Source organism: Chanodichthys erythropterus, chromosome 6 (genome assembly GCF_024489055.1).
Source record: "Chanodichthys erythropterus isolate Z2021 chromosome 6, ASM2448905v1, whole genome shotgun sequence".
NCBI classification, from domain to species: Eukaryota; Metazoa; Chordata; class Actinopteri; order Cypriniformes; family Xenocyprididae; genus Chanodichthys; species Chanodichthys erythropterus.
This window is the reverse complement of record NC_090226.1, coordinates 13523852-13544304: the sequence shown is the minus strand read 5'-3', so window position 1 is coordinate 13544304 and position 20453 is coordinate 13523852. Positions and strand designations below refer to the sequence as shown.

The 20453-nt window shown below is 34.4% G+C and overlaps 1 protein-coding gene across 5 annotated transcripts in view; it reads right to left on the bottom strand.

The window, feature by feature from the left end:
* Positions 1–20453, bottom strand: part of plekhg5a (pleckstrin homology domain containing, family G (with RhoGef domain) member 5a) — a 45922-nt gene that overhangs the window by 11270 nt on the left and 14199 nt on the right. For 3 of the 5 annotated variants that reach the window (XM_067388149.1, XM_067388148.1, XM_067388147.1), the window contains exons 3-8: positions 14745–14886; positions 14465–14564; positions 13263–13323; positions 11674–11765; positions 11446–11582; positions 9047–9207 (exon numbers count right to left, since the gene is read on the bottom strand). In XM_067388149.1, coding sequence (XP_067244250.1) covers positions 9047–9207; positions 11446–11582; positions 11674–11765; positions 13263–13323; positions 14465–14564; positions 14745–14886 — 693 coding nt within the window. Of the gene's footprint in view, positions 1–6693; positions 8673–9046; positions 9208–11445; positions 11583–11673; positions 11766–13262; positions 13324–14464; positions 14565–14744; positions 14887–18003; positions 18146–20453 lie in introns of those variants that run through there. The other 2 variants (XM_067388150.1, XM_067388151.1) reach the window with 2 other exon arrangements.

Here is a 20453-nt window from a genome sequence, read left to right as displayed (position 1 = left end):
ATAGAAAAAAAAGAGGTAATGAAAAAAAAGGGTAAGTAAACACAGACCAATGTTTCAAATGAGGCAGGTCCTGGACCCCCCATAAGTGTTAAAGAGCAAAAAACAAAGAAGAAATAAAATAAATAAAAACGGGGGGATCCTGTATTGTTAAAAAATATATATTATATTATATTATATTATATATATATACACACAGTCAAACCAAAATTTATTCAGACACCTTGAACATTTCATTCATTAATGCAGTTTATTCACTATAGATCACAAGAGTTAGACTGTCAGAAAAAATTAATCTTAATTATGTCAGATAACACTTAAAGCTGCAGTCCATAATTTTGCCTCTTTGTCGCCATCTCTGTTTGAAACCTGCAATTGCAGTTATTTGCGGAATTATTATCTTTACGTGGTTTGTGTCTCGTCATGACTCAGTGCGGATGAATCTAATGTTTGCTGTCAATCACCACATGGGTGTGGATACTGTACTTCATAATCACAGATTGTAGTCTTAGAAGTATGACCAAAGTAAGAATTTTCACTGAAGAATGTCTGTAAGTAACATGTCTGCCACTTTTGTTCTGACTAACTGAGGGAAAAAAAGCATTACAGTAAATCGCGCTGCCATTGGTGATTAAATCTAACGACTGCTTAGCTCATATGATGTCAAACCGTGCAAATTATTTTTATTGTTATACTTTGTTTTCAAATTGTTAAAGTTAACAACATCAGCATTGTGTGACTGTGTATTAGTGTATATGTACCTGTAGATTTAAATTTCTGTACAGTCTAATCTCTAACGTTAATGTCATACCATACAATCCACCATCAAAATTATAAGTTTACTTATTGCAGCTGCTGTGAGAAAAGGCTATAAATGAACTGCCTTACATGGAATATAGCCTACTAGCTGGGACTCGTTTATATACAGTATATACAGACATGACACAATGACGCGAAGACACTCGAATTTCCCGTGGAAACCCACCAGTACCACCCGAATTATAATACAATATTATAAGCTTACCGTTGTGAATCGGGCTGAGGTAAGGAGATAGTTTTGAACACTGGCTGGTTATGTACATGCTCAAAAATCGATTTTGGATCATTTTTAACCAAAAAAGTTACAGAAAGCAGCTTTAAGCAAAACATGGTCAGGTCAAAGTGTCTGAATAATGTTTGGTTCCAAATTTATATCAATTTTACTAGTAGTCCATTGTATGAAGAATTTTTGGGTATAATATGTCACCGTTTACTTTATTTTGCTATCCTCACTTACATAAATTAACTATAGTGTCCTGCACCCACTAGTAAAAATCTACCAAAAATATCAAAAATGTCTGAAAAACTTTTGGTTTGACTGTATAATTGAATATTAAATTTGACTATATATTTATATAAAAAAAACGTTAGCAGCAACAAAACAACAACAAAAAATAAAATATTAATATTTAATATAATTATTATTATTTATTTTTTATTAATTCTATAATTAAAATATTAAAATTTATATATTTATATATATATATATATATATATATATATATAAATTTAATTTGATTTTTTTTTCAATTTGTAATTTTAAAACAACTCAAATTATTGCCATTTATTTTATATTATTTACACACTTTAAGTGCTTAATTTATCTTCGATATAAATTAACCTCTGATCACTTTCTGAAAAAGAAAAAAGAAAAAAAAAAAGACAGAAATGTTGCATATTAAACTATTTTATCTATTTATTTTTTTTTTTTTTTAGTTTTGCTTTTACTTTTAGAACAGCAAACTAAGCATATACAAGCTAAATTGACCAACAATGGTCACATTGTCACAATAGTCACAGAGGAAATGCTTCTGTCATACAAACTTTGACAAGAAGTCAAAGCAGCAAACTTTGTAAAGTCGTTGGGCTAAACTGTGGAATGTAAAGTGCCAGAAGCAGCCTGGCTCTGACAGGTAAGGAAGTGCAAACAAAACACTCAGGACATTTATACATAAACAAAGACAGGCCTGTTCTCAGACCATCTCTGTAGATTCAGGGACATCTTTCATCTGAAGATGGGACAGCACATGTGCGTCAAAAAAGAAAAAAAAAACTCTGTTGACCTTAGGGAGCATATTCAGCTGTCAACAGGTGAAAAGGTCATTTGGGTTTTGCCAACATTCTCCGCACAGAAAGGTTGACGCATTAGAGACTTGACTGACAAGAATTAGCGAACCCTGTGACCTGAGCGAGCGAGAGGAACCCTTCGGCAACAACAGGAAAAGAGGCAAGGCATGTCTCGGAAAACAGGGGAAAGGCTTTTCCCTGTTCACGACAATGGAAAGAAATGAAGAATGCATGAGTGTAGTGGTGAAAGCCACTCAATGTCCCTTGGGGCTCATTACTTGGACATTGTGTTCTGATGATGCCTTTCTTTTCAGTGGAAAACACAATTACAATGGGTTAAAAACAAACCTGGCTTTTTTCGTCAGAGGAAGATCTTGAAGATCTGCAGGCCAATTCATTCGTCAATGTTCTGAGACAATGCCAATGTTTCTAAGCGGACAGAATGTTCTGTGCCCAAGATGGTCCTCATGATGAAGACAAAAGCCAATTTGTTGCTTCCCCAGATCGATAAACATTTCTAGATCATTTCAACATGTCCAGAGCTTTTTGCTCTGATCAGAGAAATTCACTCACCAGATTTCTGATTTCTGAACAGCACTGATCAATCAATGCTCCCCTACTTGCTACATTTGACAGACCATCCTGGTTGCAGAAAACTAATTAAAGTCATCCTTCAAAGATGACAAGCTGACATTGTCTTGGTCTATGTCCATCCGGAGAACCTGTTTGACTCATTTGTTTGGCTAGTTTCTCTCTGAGGAACACAAAGTCAACACTGCACCCAGACAGAATGTGATGATGTTATATTTCCGAGAGTTATCACAGAGACCTGTGTATATGCTTAACCATGCCAAAAAAAGTACATTTTGGCTTATTCGCTAATAAAAAAATCCCTTTTAAAAGAAGCCAATGTGCGTGATGAACCCATTCTATTTGTTATATTTATGAAGAGATGTGAGCGCTGCAGGCAACATTTTTTCCCCATTATTTCCCAGACAGACAGTCTTTGAACATTCATATTTGATTACAAAAAGGGTTAAATGTACCATGCGGATAAAGCCAGTGTCAAACACACAAGTCAAGCAATAAGCAGCTCACCGTAGATGTCAGAGGCATTTCCAAGGCAGTCCACAGCATTGCACGGCATCAAAAGAGAGCCAGGCCCATGCTGCGCCCAGATTGAATCTCCTGCAACCTGCTTCCCTCCTGCACCCTCACAAAAGCTACATTGATGTCAAAGGGACTAGTGCCTTTAAATCCACTTCTACAGGCTCGTCGGCTTGCGAGTATACGTGCGTGCGAGTGAACCTGAAGGAGGCTGAGAGGACTGAACGGTAGAACGCTGCATTGCTGAGGAGGGCTGGCCGGGTGTCATAGTAACTGCAGAATCCTGCCCTCCTATTGTGTGAACAGGAAGAGAGGGGAAAGGAGCAGGGGAGGAGGAGCTCCTTCTGCTACCTCAGCTACCTCAAACAACTGATCCTAGCAGAGGCTCGCTTTAAAATCAACAGCTCTGGAAGAACGACATGAGCTGACTGCAAAACAACGTTTATCGCACATCTGCTGTGAATGCAGGCGGTGAAAGGGAATATTGATGCTGGCCAATGTACAAGTCAAGTCAAGTCAAATGTATTTATTTAGCAATTTCACAGTACACATTGTTTCAAAGTAGTTTTACATAAAATCATGATGTTAACTGATGAATCCGAAATGATTTATATTCATTTATGCATATTCTATGTAATCATTTTAATCCATTATTAATCATTTTTAATCTCTTATTATCATTTATTGGTTATGATTTTTAATGCTACTTATAATTTCAAGTATTCATATCACCTTACTCAAATTACTCAAATATACTCACTTATATTCAAGTAGAACCACATATTTACTCCATATTATTCTCTTTTTGTTATTTTGATCTTCATTGTGTTATTTTCACCTGTTGAACTTTGTGACTTTGAAGTTCCAAGTGAAATGTAAGTTTTCTTGGTAAAAGAGGGTTTGGTACCTTTGTGGTTGAGTTGGGCCAAAATTTTACCAAAGCGTAGATGTTCTTAGAATGGATCACATGATGTACTTATTCTGCAATAATATTTTGTATTTCTGTATTCAAATGAAAGGGAATTTTTGAGAAAATGTTAACTTGTTATTGTCTTGTTCCGATGAAGGTGTTACCCCACCCATTTAGAGACTATTTTGGGGTGTTTTTGCTCTGTTTGATAATGTCAATTGTCACGAGAACATAGAAATTGTCCAATGTTATGCAGAATGTTCTTATCATAGAGGTTCGTTTTCGGATTTTTTATTTTTACCTTTTGGTTTTATTAAATATTTTCATTACTGATTGAAATTTGCGTGTGAGGTTAAATTTAATTGGAAATGAATAAATAATTTTCCTTCAACATTACCACGGCCTGGACTTCATTTTCTCAAGAAATTGCACCATTAATGTTTATAACATCTTAAAGGGTTAGTTCACCCAAAAAATGAAAAATGTGCCCCTCATGTCGTTCCAAACCTGTAAGACCTTCGTTCATCTTCGGAACACAAATTAAGTGGTGAAGTATTTTCACCACTTCATAAAATTAAGGTTGAACCACTTTATTCACATGGAGTATTTTAATGATGTCTTTACTACCTTTCTGGGCCTTGAAAGTGGTAATTGCATTGCTTTCTATGGGGGGTCAGAAAGCTCTCGGATTTCATCAAAAATATCTTAATTTGTGTTCCGAAGATGAACGAAGGTCTTACGGGTTTGGAACAACATGAGGGTGATTAATTAATGACAGAAATTTCATTTTTGGGTGAACTAACCCTTTAATATTTGCATGCCTTACGGTCGCATTTATCAGATTAGAACTGAGTGATAATATAGTTTACATTTTACAACAATACAAGCAAACAAGCAGTTGAGATATGCTATATAGTTTATTGCCCTGCTCATGTATAGTGTATGTATGCAGATAAAGTTCGACATGCATACTTTATATAAAGAGCTGGGCGATAATATAGTTACATTTTGTGCCAAAATAAAATAAATCAGGCAGTATATATTGCTATATATGTATGCATGTAAATAAAGTAATAGATGTACTATATATCCAAATTTTAATATATCACTGATATATAGATAATTAGTTTACATTTCACTGTATGGACAAAAACATTTGAATCATCCTTCAAAATATCTTTTTTGGTGTTCCACAAAATCAAAAAGTCATACAGGTTTGAAACGACATGATGGGTGAGTAAATGACCACAAAATTTTTATTTTTTGAGTGAACTGTCCCTTTAAGCGTAGAGGATGGTCGATACATGTTAAATATGCACTGTGAATATAAACACATTTGGGGTCCTGTCTTCTGAGGGACAACACACAATTGTTCACTTTGTGACAAATCTAAAGGTGACTTAAGTGACTGTGACTAATTAGGTGCTTACACAATTTGCATAACGGCCTAATTTGCATTTTGCAGAGAGTATCTCTGTCTAAAAACCAACATTAAGATCAGGTAAAAGAAAGCAAGACGGGAAAACCTCTGCTGAGCTCTCTGTGATCCTGTTAAACCTTATTATTAGGATACATCTGCTGAGGGAGATATTAGTGTTATTTAGTGCTTTTTAAATATAAATATTTTGTTTTTGAAGAAAAACTAGCTGGCCATGTTGTTTTCAACATGTAAGCACTTTTGTTCATGCAATATTGCTTGCAGAACATCCACAATGTACCTCCTTCAATAAATAAGTTCGAGGTGGTGAAGATCAGGCACATTTTACACGTACAGAAATAAAGAAACACAGCAAAAGCATTAAACATTCCAGGTGCTTCTGTACATAGTTACACATTTACCCAGATTTCCCCAGTAAGTAACACGCCTCTAATCATATGATACTGCATAAAGATAACAAGAAAGATAGTTTAAGTTTCAGTTTCCCACTAAAGATTAGGACCTAATGACAATAAAGGGAATTACAACATAAAAATTATATATTTCATATTAGTCACAAATTACACAAAAATTTAAAAATGTTGCCTGATATATCAAGGGGAAAACAAAATATAATAGAATTGCCTGCAAGTGATAGGTTGGTTTTAAATTTTACATGCATTATAAAAACAAACATATTTTATATAGCTATATTTATAAAGCTATAAAATACAGATTTATCCTTATTATATATATATATATATATATATATATATATATATATATATATATATATATATATATATATATATATATATATATATATATATATATATATATAAATAAATCAATATAATTCAGAGCTTTTTCTGACTGATATTTATGAATTCACTTACTAAATAATATAATATAATATAATATAATATAATATAATATAATATAATATAATATAATATAATATAATATAATATAATATAATATAATATAATATAATATAAATTGATTTAAAAGTAGTTAATTTAGATGTTGCCACATTAAGCACATTAATACATTTTTTTAGGTTACCTGATGTTTTTTTACAGAGAAAATATACAGCAATCTTCTTCTGAACCAGACGATTTGAGACGGATATTAAGCCTGCATAATGCAGCATTACCTTGATCCCTTGTTTAGTATCTTCCGGTGGATTCGTGGGGCTGTTGAAGGGTTGAAGGGTTGGTGTATTCACAGGCTTGGGGCTCGGAGGTGGTGCATCCCCAGCCTCAAAGCGCTGCACGCGGGCGGCCACCAACCCTGTAGTATGAGGCCTGTGGGCATGAATCCGGGGAAGCTCATTCAGAGGATTGTAGTGGATCAGCATTCCACCTGGAACCTCTGGGAATGTTGACATGCTGGGCACATTCCATGTCCTCTGACGGAAATTCAACATTTCCACGCTGGCACAGGTTTCTTAACCACGTAAAGGTCCAGATGGAGCAGTTCCAGCAGATCCGGTACAAAAGATACCTTGAAAATGATTTAGTCCTCTTCAAATTTTCTGAAGTTTTGAGTCATGGTTGATGGCTGTATTCAAATCCACTTCAAAAGTCGATCAAAATGAGACCAAACTTCTTCTTTTCCTTCTCTATCTTCCTGTGTTGTTCCACATGCGTTTCTCTTTGTTTGTGTGTTAGTCTTCTGAGCTAACCTTTGACCTTGTGCCAATGCTGAACCTCTTCCTGGTCGCTCTGTTCCACTTTGTGCCGTCTTTCACTGTCAAGACACACACGACTGCCTTTCCAGATGGCACTAACAGGCTGTAGGGCACTATCTTATCATTTCTCTATGGCTTGACAATCACTTTTATGGCTAGTTATGTAAACCTGACTGGCTAGGACACAGCACACATCTGACCTCAGTACAGTAAAAGCAACCTTGCAGTAGAGAAACATAATCGCTTCATTATATCTTTAGAGTAAACAGCACCTGTCATTCTTAGTTACAAATCTGAGCTGATCCAGGATCAGTGTGTATGAGGAGCGAAGGAGTACAAATACATTATGTTGAATTCCAGAAGCCAGACTTTCTCATAAAAAAAATAAATAAAAATAAAAATAAAAAAAAAATGACGGTAATTATCAATGGATTTTTTATGTCTTTCAAGTGAAAAATAAGTGGTGGTAGTAAAAAAGAAGCCAATCTTTAATTTTCCATCAGGGACATCCTGGGTAAAATCTGTTAACCTTGTGCTCCACTGAATTGCTGATGAAGAAGAACTTTTGGACAGTCACATGGAAATAAAATCTCATGAGCTTTGAACTTTGCTCCTGTTTGATACAGTATGCAAATGCTCCATGGGAAATGGGAGGTGGGTGAATTCAGCATAGGCCTAAAAACACATTTGAAATGTCATACATGCTACATTAAAAGGATGTGTTTAATTTATTGGGAAAGTTTCTTGTTTGATTTTGAGTTTGAATACTCAGGCTGGCACATGCTGCTGGAAGTCGAGTCATTTGGCAGCGTGATCAGGATTTCCGAGACACATCCCTGTATTTAAACAAACTCAACCTTAAGGTGTCTCTGATATGATCCTAAAAAAGGGTGGCTGGTTTAGAAACCTTTTGGTCTATAACTGAGAGTTAAACTGGGAAAAAATTACAGGTAGCAACACAAGCTTGATCCAAAACAATAATTCAATCATTCACAGGATTTGCGGTAAGTACTTAAAAAAAAAAAAAAAAACAACATTGACTTTTGAAAAAACATTTATCGTAATTATATGTCGCAATTTTGTTTGCACAATGGGTGGAATTGACGGGATTCAGATGATAAAAATCATATACTGTACACTGAAAGGTAACTGGAAGTGGTAGAAATGCTAGAATGAATGACAGAGAAAGTGGAGACTGGGGCTAGTTGTCACACTTTTTACTCTGATGAATATTTACTCAAGGTTAGCTCTTTAAGTATTTTTCTGTATAGGCACGTACCATTCAAAATTTTGGGGTAATTTTTTTAAAGAAATAATTTATTCAGCAAGGATGCCTTAAATTGATCAAAAGTGACAGCAAAGACTTTTACACTATAACAAAAAATTATGTCTTAAATACATACTGTTCTTAAGAACTTTCTATTCATCAAAGATAAATTACACAAGAATCATAAGAATAAATTACATTCTAAAAAATATTAAAATAAAAAAAAACAGTCATTTTAATTTGTAATAATATTTCACAATATTACTGTATTTTTGATCAAGTAAATGCAGCCTTGACGAGTGTAAGAGACTTCACACATTAAAAATCCCACATTATTTAACCGTAATGTTCCTTAAAGACTTTGACTACAAAAAAAAAGAAGTACAAAATTTTACATTTTCATCATTAATGCCCAGGAAACAAGATACACTTATTAAATGTGGTAAGCTGTCACCAAGGCTTTTCAATAAAATCTAAAAAGCAAAAAAATTAATGAAACTTCTCGTGACAACTAGCCCCGGTCTCGCCTATACAGAGGGAGTGACTTACCAGGCTGACTAGCAGGTCCGCCGCCTCTCGGCGTCCCAGAGAGCCATGCTCTGTTCGGTCAGTAGAGGAAATATGTGTGCTGGCGGACCTCATGATAGGCAGACTAAGAGAACGGGGGTCTTTCACACACCTCTCCACCCTCAGCTCCTCTCCTGGTCGAGCTGCACACATAATAAAATTCTTTCATAGAATTATGATTGACTAATTATTATAATTGATTATTTAATTCCTTTGTAAGTAAAACTGCTCTTTGGATTATTCTCAAATCATAATGAAATTCTAGAGAACGTGAATGTAAACGTAAAATGCAAGAGTTCTATGACCATTTCAACAGCAAAAGTCAAACTCATATAGTATATTTTCATCATGCCATCACAGAAACATCTAAATCATAAAATGACCTTCTCCTTCTCCGATAAGATGCTACATTGAGAACTCCAGCTCACCAAATCATTTATTACAACTTTTAAAAAAAGTCTATTTCTATAATAAGAAAATTAGTGAAAAGAGATATTTAATACTTACAGAACCACTAAGATTTTTGGAACCACTAAGTATATCCATATATATCCATGCTTTTCATATGTATATTGATATATATATATATATATATATATATATATATATATATATATAGGACTGGCTAGTAATCAAATTCAAAACAGAATTACTCATATAAGAACTCCTGTAAGTATTACTTATTAAAAAGTAATACTTACAGGAGTTCTTATATGAGAATTTCTGTTTTGAATTTGATTACTAGCCAGTCCTATAATATATATATATATATATATATATATATATATATATATATATATATATATATATATATATATATATATATATATATATATATATATATATATATATATATATATATATATATATATATATATATATATATATATAATCTATCTATCTATCTATCCATATTAAAAGCATGGATATATATATAAATATACATAGTGGTTCCAAAAATCTTAGTGGTTCCAAACTTTTGGACTTTACTGTATTATATATATATATATATAGAGAGAGAGAGAGAGAGAGAGATAGTACAGTCCAAAAGTTTGGAACCACTAAGATTTTTTATGTTTTTAAAAGAAGTTTCGTCTGCTCACCAAGGCTACATTTATTTAATTAAAAATACAGTAAAAACAGTAATATTGTGAAATATTATTACAATTTAAAATAACTGTTTTCTATTTGAATATATTTCACAAAGTAATTTATTCCTGTGATGGCAAAGCTGAATTTTCAGCATCATTATTCCAGTCTTCAGTGTCACATGATCCTTCAGAAATCATTCTAATATGCTGATCTGCTGCTCAAGAAACATTTAATGTGTACAATTGTAGAAAATATTTGTGTGCAATATTTTTTTTCAGGATTATTTGATGAATAGAAAGTTCAAAAGAACAGTGTTTATCTGAAATCTAATCTTTTGTAACATTATAAATGTCTTTACAATTTGATTGATTTAATGCATCCTTGCTGAATAAAAGTATTAATTCCTTTAATTTCTTTTCATAAAAAATAAAAATAAAAATTCTTACTGACCCCAAACTTTTGAACGGTAGTGTATAATGCTACAGAAGCTTTGTATTTCAGATAAATGCTGTTCTTTTGAACTTTCTATTCATCAAGGAATCCTGAAAAAAAAGTACACAACTGTTTTCAACATTGAAAATAATCATAAATGTTTATTGAGCAGCAAATCAGCATATTAAAATGATTTCTGAAGGATCATGTGACACTGAAGACTGGAGTAATGATGCTGAAAATTCAGCTTTGCATCACAGGAATAAATTACTTTGTCAAATATATTTAAATAGTACACAGTTTTTTAATTTTAAATTGTAGTAATATTTCACAATATTACTGTTTTTTTACTGTATTTTTAATTAAATAAATGTAGCCTTGGTGAGCAGACGAAACTTCTTTTACAAACATTAAAAATCTTAGTGGTTCCAAACTTTAGGAATGTACTGTATATACAAAGATAGAGTGTTGAATAAAGATAATATTATGAAAGATAAGAGACATCCTATATCCTGTGCCTTTAAATTGTTGTCATCAGGTCGACGGTACTGTGTCCCTCGGTGTATGAAAAACAGGTCGAAATTTTCTTTTATCCCCCAAGCAATTAAATTTTTAAATTCTATTTCTTCTGATATCAATTGATTAGCCAGCTGGTCTGGACAATTTTGTTTTATTAAATTAGTTAATTGAATTATGTATTGATATTTTGTATGCCAGTTGTGACTCTTATTATGTCTGTGTGAGCTCACTGCAACCTTACATTCCCTAAGGGGATAAATAAACTAAAAATTAAACAACCAAAACTATCTATTGATTTCACAGTGTAGTGCTTGGAAGTACTAGAAGCAGAGCATTACCTCGTACTCTGAGGTAGTGGCCACCGAAGCGGTAGGCTTCAAATCCCAGTGAAAGTGGGGTATTGGACTGATCTAGGAACAGGTTGACACATGACAGCTCGATGCCTTTTCTTTCAAACACGGCTCCCAGGACTTCTCTGAAACACAAAGCTAAAATGTCAGCTATACATGATTTTAAATGCATTTATATGTTCATTGCACCACCTAGGGGTTCAAACACAAAATCACCTTAAGGTTTTCTTCTTCACAGCTGGGACAATCTCCATGCTGACGTCAATATTTAGGTCAAACTTCAGAGTGAAGCACTCTTTGCTAGGATCCTACAGGAGTGAAGAATGTTCAATCAGCTTGGGATTTAGGAAAACCGTTATTGCAAATACAAAGTATGATTAAATCTTCAGACAAAGAAAGGTCAAGAGCACTGACTCAGAGCTACATCAAGTTCCAAAATCTTACCAGCAAAATTAAATCATTTGTTTGAGAAAGAAAAATGGCACACAGACTTAATAAATATCAGGGGCCATATTCACAAAACACCTTAAGGCTAAAAGTAGCTCCTAACTTACAGATTTAACAGAAACTCTTAAAAATAATGGGTGTGTCAGTCCTAAATTTAGGACTCCTAAATTTTTTCTCTAAGAGTATTTCACAAAGTATTTTAGCAATAAAACTAGCTCCTAAACCTGTGAAACGTTAGGAGTAGTCAAGAGGATTCCTAAGTCACTAAGACCAAATCACAAACAGTCCTTATACAACTAAAGACACTGAACACCATTGAGGCAATAGCGATAAAGCTGGGTGCTGCACCTTTTCTTCATAAATGCAATACATATTTTGATTTATGGAATACAATAAAGTGCCAAAAATAAATCTTCAATAAATAAATAAATATATAAATAACGTACTATTACCCGTGGCAGTTGTTTTCACGGGTTCACACTTACAAATGATCGAGTAGAGTATATATATTATATTATATTATATTATATTATATTATATTATATTATATTATATTATATTATATTATATTATATTATATTATATTATATTATATTATATTATAATAATATTATTATAAATAAGCTTATTTGGCATGCTGTCCAAGGGGATTGAGTGCTCTGATCTTGGAATTTGTTTGGAATTTATTTTGCCCAAACTCCGAGCTTGGAATTTATTTAGCCCAAACCCAGAGTTCGCCCCGTATCCCAGCCTGTCGAGGTAAGGCGAGTCGGCTCTCGTCTGTGTATATATACCTCCACTCGAGCTGATTAGATAGACCATTTGAACACGCTCCTCCAAAACTTTGTTTATAAAGCATCATTTGTCACTTGAATTCTGCAATCTCTCGAGACATGTAAGAGACGGACAATTAACTGAACATATACTGGTTTAATTTGTGACACTTAGCCTACATTTTAAAATCTTTATTTCAATATGGCAACATTTTTTATAAAAAAAAAAAAAAAAAAAAACTCTGAATATGGCAACATTTGTATTTTAAAACATTTATTTGAATATGTAAACAATATGTGGAAAATCTCGTTCCACATTATTCCTATGATTAAATCGCTGACAGAGACTTCTCCCCCATCAGCCAATCACTGTGGGCATAGTTAGTAAGTGTGTTGACATCATCCACAGCAACAAGGTCAACCCCGCCCTTACTCTTAGCTTAAGACTTCTCTCTATTCCTTAGTAAAAGTTGGTCTCAGCAGCTTTGTGAATAGGTAGGACTTTTACTGCTATTTAGGAGAACTCTTAGTGATAAGATAAAATGTTTTGTGAATACGGCCCCAGAACTCTAATTCTTCTCTTACATCTGTGTGTCGGCGTCTGGTCTTCTTTTTAACCAGTTTCATTCCTCCACTCCTGCGGTCCCTTAGAAACACAAAAAAAAAAAACAATGAATAATTGAACCTACAATGAATGCATGTTTGTGTGTAGCATTTTATCACAAAAAGTGTTTTTTTCACTAACCACACATAATTCAGTTTACCAGGCACTAGTCGTTGTCATTCATTTCAGCACAGCACACTTTTGAAAATTAGGTTGCACCTTGTTCAAAAAGTCAGCGTAATGTGCTTAGCACAGCAACGCACTACTGCCATCCACAGAAAGCAGGTGGCAAAAGAAAATTTTCTATTGATTCCATATTCTATTGATTATAGTAGCAGTAAAGCATCAAATGGTGGTCAAATGTTGGAGAAGGCAAAGTATGGCAGACTGAGGTATGGTCCACAATTTCACTCTCAGAACTGAACTGCAAATTTACAAACTGTAGTGTGCAAATTGGTCAGTGGTTCTTTTTATTTACAGTAGCTAGGAGTGCTAATATTTTAAAATTATAATTATATTTAAAATATAAAATTATAATTATAAACAATTAAATCCCATAATTCCAATAAAAGAATGTTCTCCATGGTCTTCATCATAATTACTTCTTTATTTTGTATTAATTAATTAATTGTAATTATTAATTGTATTAATTTCTATGACTTTTCCAGGTCTAGAAATCACACTTTTATACTGCCTCATGCAGTATATCCAGGGTGTCCAACATCATGAGAGCCCTGGTTCTTAAATAACATGTGTTTGTATGTTACCCGATTTGCATCTTTGCTTCAGTGACTTATAAACTATTTCAGTAGTTCTAATTCATTCTTAGTGAAATCCCCCCATGTACGTAACGACCAAAAATGAGATGCGTCGTAAGTTAAAGCTACTAAGTCTCTCAAATAGAATTAATTGCGTAATTCAATTGTTTCGGGAAGCCTGCCAAAAACACAGTTTGTACTCATTCATTTATAATGCTGCCAACTCAAGAGTTCAGATTTATGCTCTTCGTTCCATTTTTCCATTTACTTAAGCAATTTGATCATCAAAAGAAAAAGATAATCCCATCCCAGATGGGACTGACGCCACTGGAAAGTACACAGGCTTCCGCTTTCATTATAACAAACGCAAGCCTGTGCCCATAATGGATGTAAGAATAAAAGGACAAGTGTGAAAAAGAACTGACCCTAGGTCAGCGTATCCATCCTCTCCATCCTCCATGTCAGAGGGGGGACCAGTGCGAGGTGGACAGGAACGAGTGGACACGTTCCGGGCCAGGATGGAACCTGTGGGCAAGAGGAAGTAAGGCCACTCTAACATCCTGCCAGAAGCTGGTAATTATAATTAACCATAAGCGTCATCCTTGTCTTGAGAACAGCTGACATCTGTTTTAAATTTTTCATCTGAATTAAATTTGCTGAAACAAGTGATTGGTTGAAAAAGATAACAGATAGAGAGAGCTCTACCTTGTGGCTGCAGGTCAAACCGTGGGTGCCTGTCAAAGAGCATGCCGTCACGGGCGACGGGATGACAGTTTGAGTCACATGACTCACAGAGGTGCAGTGGGCTGCCGTCTCTAAGATTCTGACACGACGGGTGGTGACAAACCTGAGGCATAAATCAGAAATCAATAATGTCAAATTTGAAAAACACAGCAGTGTGAAATCCAAATGTGTGCATCACTTGGTTTTGGCAGTATGACCAAAACCCAATTTTCATCCAATTTAATGGTGATGGGTATTTCTTCAACTATGGGCGCTTCTGGCCCTGGGGACTTAAAATAAACCTTGTTAAAGTAATTTTCACACTCTCACTTGCTTATTTAATTTGTCCTCTAACAATTTCCAGCAGTGTATATCCATACACCATAGGAGAATTCTGTAATTTAATCGTTTTTTTCTGAAAGTCAAGAACATTTCCAGCACAGTGCAATTGTTACCACATCTCAAATTATGTTTTGTGTTTATAGCATTTTGTGGTGTAAATGACAGTGATGGAAACTACATTTTATGCATCTTACGCAAATAAATAAATAAAGAGTTTTCACAATTGTTGCATAATTTGAAATAAATTACATAATATATTCTGAATAATTCAGATATATTTAGCATAATTTGAAATAAATCGCACAATACGTTCAGTTCACAAATGATATTTACTGTTTTTTATTTTCATACAATATATGCCTCATAATCCACCTTATGCATCCTCTGACACTTTAGTACTCTAACATTTGATTACATTTTATTAGTGGCAAAATTGTTCATCATGCAGTGGAAATGGCGCCACAACGAACAGCAGACGAAATTGGCGTAAAAATGTATAGAAATCATTTTCACATAATAAATGTTCACATGGTTGATGCTTATTTCACATGTTGTTTATGCATATATGGGTCTTTTATACATTTTATATTATTTAAAACACACAATGTGTTCCATTGTCTCATTTTTGTCTTTGTACTGGAAGCTCCATTGCGTACAGCTCTCTGTGACTGATATTGTAGATTATCAAGGGTTTTAAAATGCAATAATCTGCATTTTTATGATTTCCATAGTTTAATATGGCTCTAACTAAGACATATGAAAGACTTTTGACATTAACACATTTGGTCTGAGGCTTTTGAAAAAGTAAAAAATAAATGAAGACAGGATGGTATAATATTTCCATAACTTTAATGTGACCTTCAACACAAACAAAAAGAAGAAAAAGTTGCAAACTGGGACATAAAAAGTTCAAGAAACACCCTGCTGTGCTATTACGAAACATTATGTTACCATAAGGCTCAACCTACTGTACCATGAATTAGCATTAGCATTCTTATCAAAGTCTATTTCAGAGACAAGTTCTATAAGACCAACAGCAACAGGAAATAATGTGTGGAAAGATAGAAAAAGAAAGGGGGATTAAGACCTCCTGGTTGTGTGCTTCCTTCTATTGTTCTCTTGATATGACTGAACAGAAGCAGCACACACTCAGACAGAAAGACATGCAAAAAACTGAGCCGTCCTATGAAAAGCAGTGATTTTTCTCCACCTTGGCTACTTCTTATACTTGTTCAGGATCAAATGAAAACCACTCAAAATATATTCAAGTACACATACTCAAGCTAAACCTTTTGAAGGTGCCAAAACAAATGCTGATGTACTGACAAAGCGCCTGAGCACTTTCTGAGAGAAAACCACAAGTAGTAAGTAAGCAAGACAGAGGGCATGTGTCAGCGAACCCCAACAACAATGGGAGACAAGTAACAGGAAAATGGGAAGATTCTAGAGGTTACATGATCGCCCAAAAAAAAAAAAAAACCCAAAAAACCCCACACAGATTGAAAAATAATCGTTATGACTGAAAATGTGGTGATTTACATTCATGATCGATACATTACCAATAGAGATTCCAGCTGTGAATAAATAAAGCCAGATTGCTGCTAAATAAGGTTGGGAGAAGGTACTGCCAAGCCAAACTGTTACTTTATCCTACCTGGAACTTTTTTTCTATTTTCCCTTTGTCTTTGTCTTTTTATTTGAAATGCCTTTGCAATGAGTTACAGTATAAGGAAAAAATCTTTTGAAAGCCAGGAGAAGAACTGAAAAGCTGAAACAATGCCTTTTCTTCTCTTTTTTTTTTTACTTGTCATATTTATCTATTTATTTCATATCTAAAAAATTAAATTCGAAGTACACAAAAATTATATTAATTTTAAGTAAAAAAGAAAAACAATCCAGCAGCCATTATTGCATTTTCATGTGCGATATTAAATCTCTCAGATTTCTGTGGTGTCAAAACTGAATTTTCAGCAGCCATTACAGTCAGTGTCACATGATCCTTCAGAAGTCATTCTATTATGCCAATTTGGTGCTCAAGTAACATTACTTATTATTATCAATGTTGAAAACAGTTGTGCTGCTTAATATTTTCGTGGAAACCACGATACTTTTTTTAGGATTCTTTGATGAATAAAGCTAAAAAGAACAGCATTTAATTGGAATAGAAATTTGTTATAACATTATAAATGTCAGGTTTGATCAATTTAATGCATCCTTGAGTAAAATAAAACACATATTACTATTTACTAAAAAGCAAACACTAACATCTTTTTGTAAGGATCTTAAGCGATCATTCTGCAGTAAGCCAAATGGCACAATAAGGTTTTACAAAGGCCTTGTGAGTGCAAAATCCATCTTTAGTTTTGCTCCACATGACCTCAAGAGAATCTAGAGCCATGTTAAAAAAAATCAGCTTGTGATTGTCTTGTGCAATCGTTTACAAAGGCCCTGGAGAGGACTGGGGGGAAAAAAGTCCATTATCGTTCTCTCCTCGCAGTTATCATGAACTGAGCAGACCTCAAACAATCTCACACTAATGCACGCCCACATTTAAAGGTCATTGTAGAGATTTTTTACACAAGAAAAATGATTAAAATGACCACAAAGTGCAATATCTAACAAGCACTACAACAGGACACTGACTCAGAACAAAAAGCCATTGAAGGAAAGCACACGGCAAAACTTTAGTTACCACACTTAGATAACTAGGAGAGAGAGCACTAACTCTGTCATCAATTTGGCTATGCCTCATTTCTCGGAGACCTTTCACACATCTGTGTTAAAAACCGCAGCTCAGAGATGCAGAGACTTCACGCAGCTCAGAGACTTTTTAATAACAACCACAAAACCTCAGCTGCCGCCGTGAAATAACATACAATAATGCATTCATGACACACACCTGATGCTGGTGTCACACGCATGTGTGTGTGTACGTCTGCGAGCGCCTGCCTGTCTCTCTCCCCCCTGAAGTGACAGCTTCTCCGCGGTCCGTAAGAATGGCAGACAACAACGTAGAGTCTCGGAACAACTCAATCCTTTGAGAGCCCAACGCCCCCCTTTCTTGCTCTCCCTCTCTCCCCTCTTCCACTTCCCCTGCTTCCTTCCTTTCTTACTGGCTGCTTCTGAACAGCCTGTGTGTGTGGTGATATAGGTGATTCAGATAAAGCAGCTGTGTGTACTGACTGGATCTAAATGTGGGTGTGAAAGAGTTGCGGTTTTCCAGCCACACCCGCTCCCACTGATTTTGCCGTGCACAAACACAGTTGTCCAACCACCCATACAAAAAACAAACACACAAAGCTCTGTCTCATTGCAGATTCTCATTCCCTGTTCTCATTTTTAGTTCTGTCATTTATCATCTACAGTGATCAGATGACATGTACCTTCGAAAAGCAGCCATTTAGACAAATGCATGCATGTATGATATTAGTGACAAGCCAATATATCGGCACTGCAGTTTTAAAATGGGGGAATTTTAAGATGATCAGCATTAGTCTTGTTCGTCTGGTACCTTTAAGGCCAATCAGTCCATGTTGGTGACAAGGGAAAGACACATGGGAAAGACAGTAATCTGTCAGGATCATCAGCTAATTAGCATGTGCATTCTAGAGTGTGCATTCTAATTAAAAACTGTTCAGAATTTTAAGTGTCTTTATAATGTTAGGGGTGTAACGGTACATGTATTTGTTCCGAACCATCACGGTACGGATGTCACGATTTGGTGCATTATGTCAGATGATGAATACAGTCAGATCCACACTCCAATTCAGAAGGGGGCGTGCGTAGTAATGCAATGCTGTTTGCTAACTGCCACAACAGGGAAAAGCACAGAAGAAGAATAGAACAGACGATCTATGCACAGATATGTTTATGTGTAATCTCTCAACCTGTGTTTTAACCGCAGAAAGACAAATAAAACAGTTTGAGAATAATATCTTACAAAGCATTACATTTACCTCAGGCAAGCCATTTAGTGTCAACAGCATGTTAGTTCAGTAGGGAATTGAACTCTAGAGGGGAGCATTTCACTAAATATATGCAAAATATTAAATTATATATTTATTATATGTACTTTACCTGTTAGTAATATTTAATGTGTTTAAATAAATCTGTCATGAAAACAAGTTATGACAGTAACTGTTTAAATGATTATATTTCAAAAATGAATTGAAGAAAAATCATTTTCTAATTAGATTTAGAAGTTAATGCAAAACCTGCCTTATGTGCAAGCTGAAACAAATGATTGTTTGTTTTGTTTTGTTGTTTTTTTTTGTGTGAATTTAATAATTTGGGCTCCATTGTTAATATTATAGTAATGTGCAATAAAGGGCTTCCTGTATATAGTTTACAGCATTAGCTGAGATAGATGTTGTATCCTTAAAAAAATGTTAATTATAATTGAATTTATTTAAATAGAGAGACAATGTGTACAATAACCTACAGTTTTATAAAAAAAGAAGAAAAAAAAATATATATATTAAATAGGCATGCATAAATCCCATAGTAGATCTAGGCAGGTGGAGGATTTCAGAGGAACTCTCAGACTAGCTTACATCAAACACTAAACCAAATTTAAATGTTTAGCAAGAGATCTCATTGGCTGCAGGATTAGCAGAGGCCAATCAGCTTCTGTTCGGTAATTATGTGATTGTGTGAAATATTAATAACTGACATTAAAGAGTTAGTTCACCCAAAAATAAAAATTCTGTCATTACTCACCCTCATGTCATTCCAAAACCATAAGATATTTGTTCATCTTCAAATGATGCTTTTTTTGTGTGCAAACAAAGCACTCACATCGCTTCATAAAACCAATTTGGTATGCGTTCCAAAGATGAACGAATGTCTTTGGTTTGGAACAACATGAGGCAAGTAATTATTGACAGAATTTTCATTTTTTTTAAATATCCCTTTAACAAATTACATAGATTATACTTGAGATAATTTTTTTTATGAGTAAGGCATTAAATTGATCAAAAGTGACAGTAAACATTTATAATGATACAAAAAAAAAAAAAAAAAAAAAAATCAAAAATGGTTTCAAACAATTGCTATTTTCTATCTACACCAACCAAAGCATGTGAGCGGAACGGTGTGACTCTCTGCTCAATATTCCTCAATATGCCAGTGCGCTCCATTACCAACTGTCTCCTGCCATCATCAACTTCACTCTTCCCAGAGTACACCCATGTAAGGGGCTGGGTCATGTGGTGTCAGGATATCCTACATAAAAACAGTCTTTGAAGCCTGCGGCTGAGCTTTCTTCTACTGAATCCAGAATATTACAGTATCAAAACCCCCTTTCTTTTACTCTCTCCATCCTTCCTCTCTTTCTTTGTCTGTGCTTTA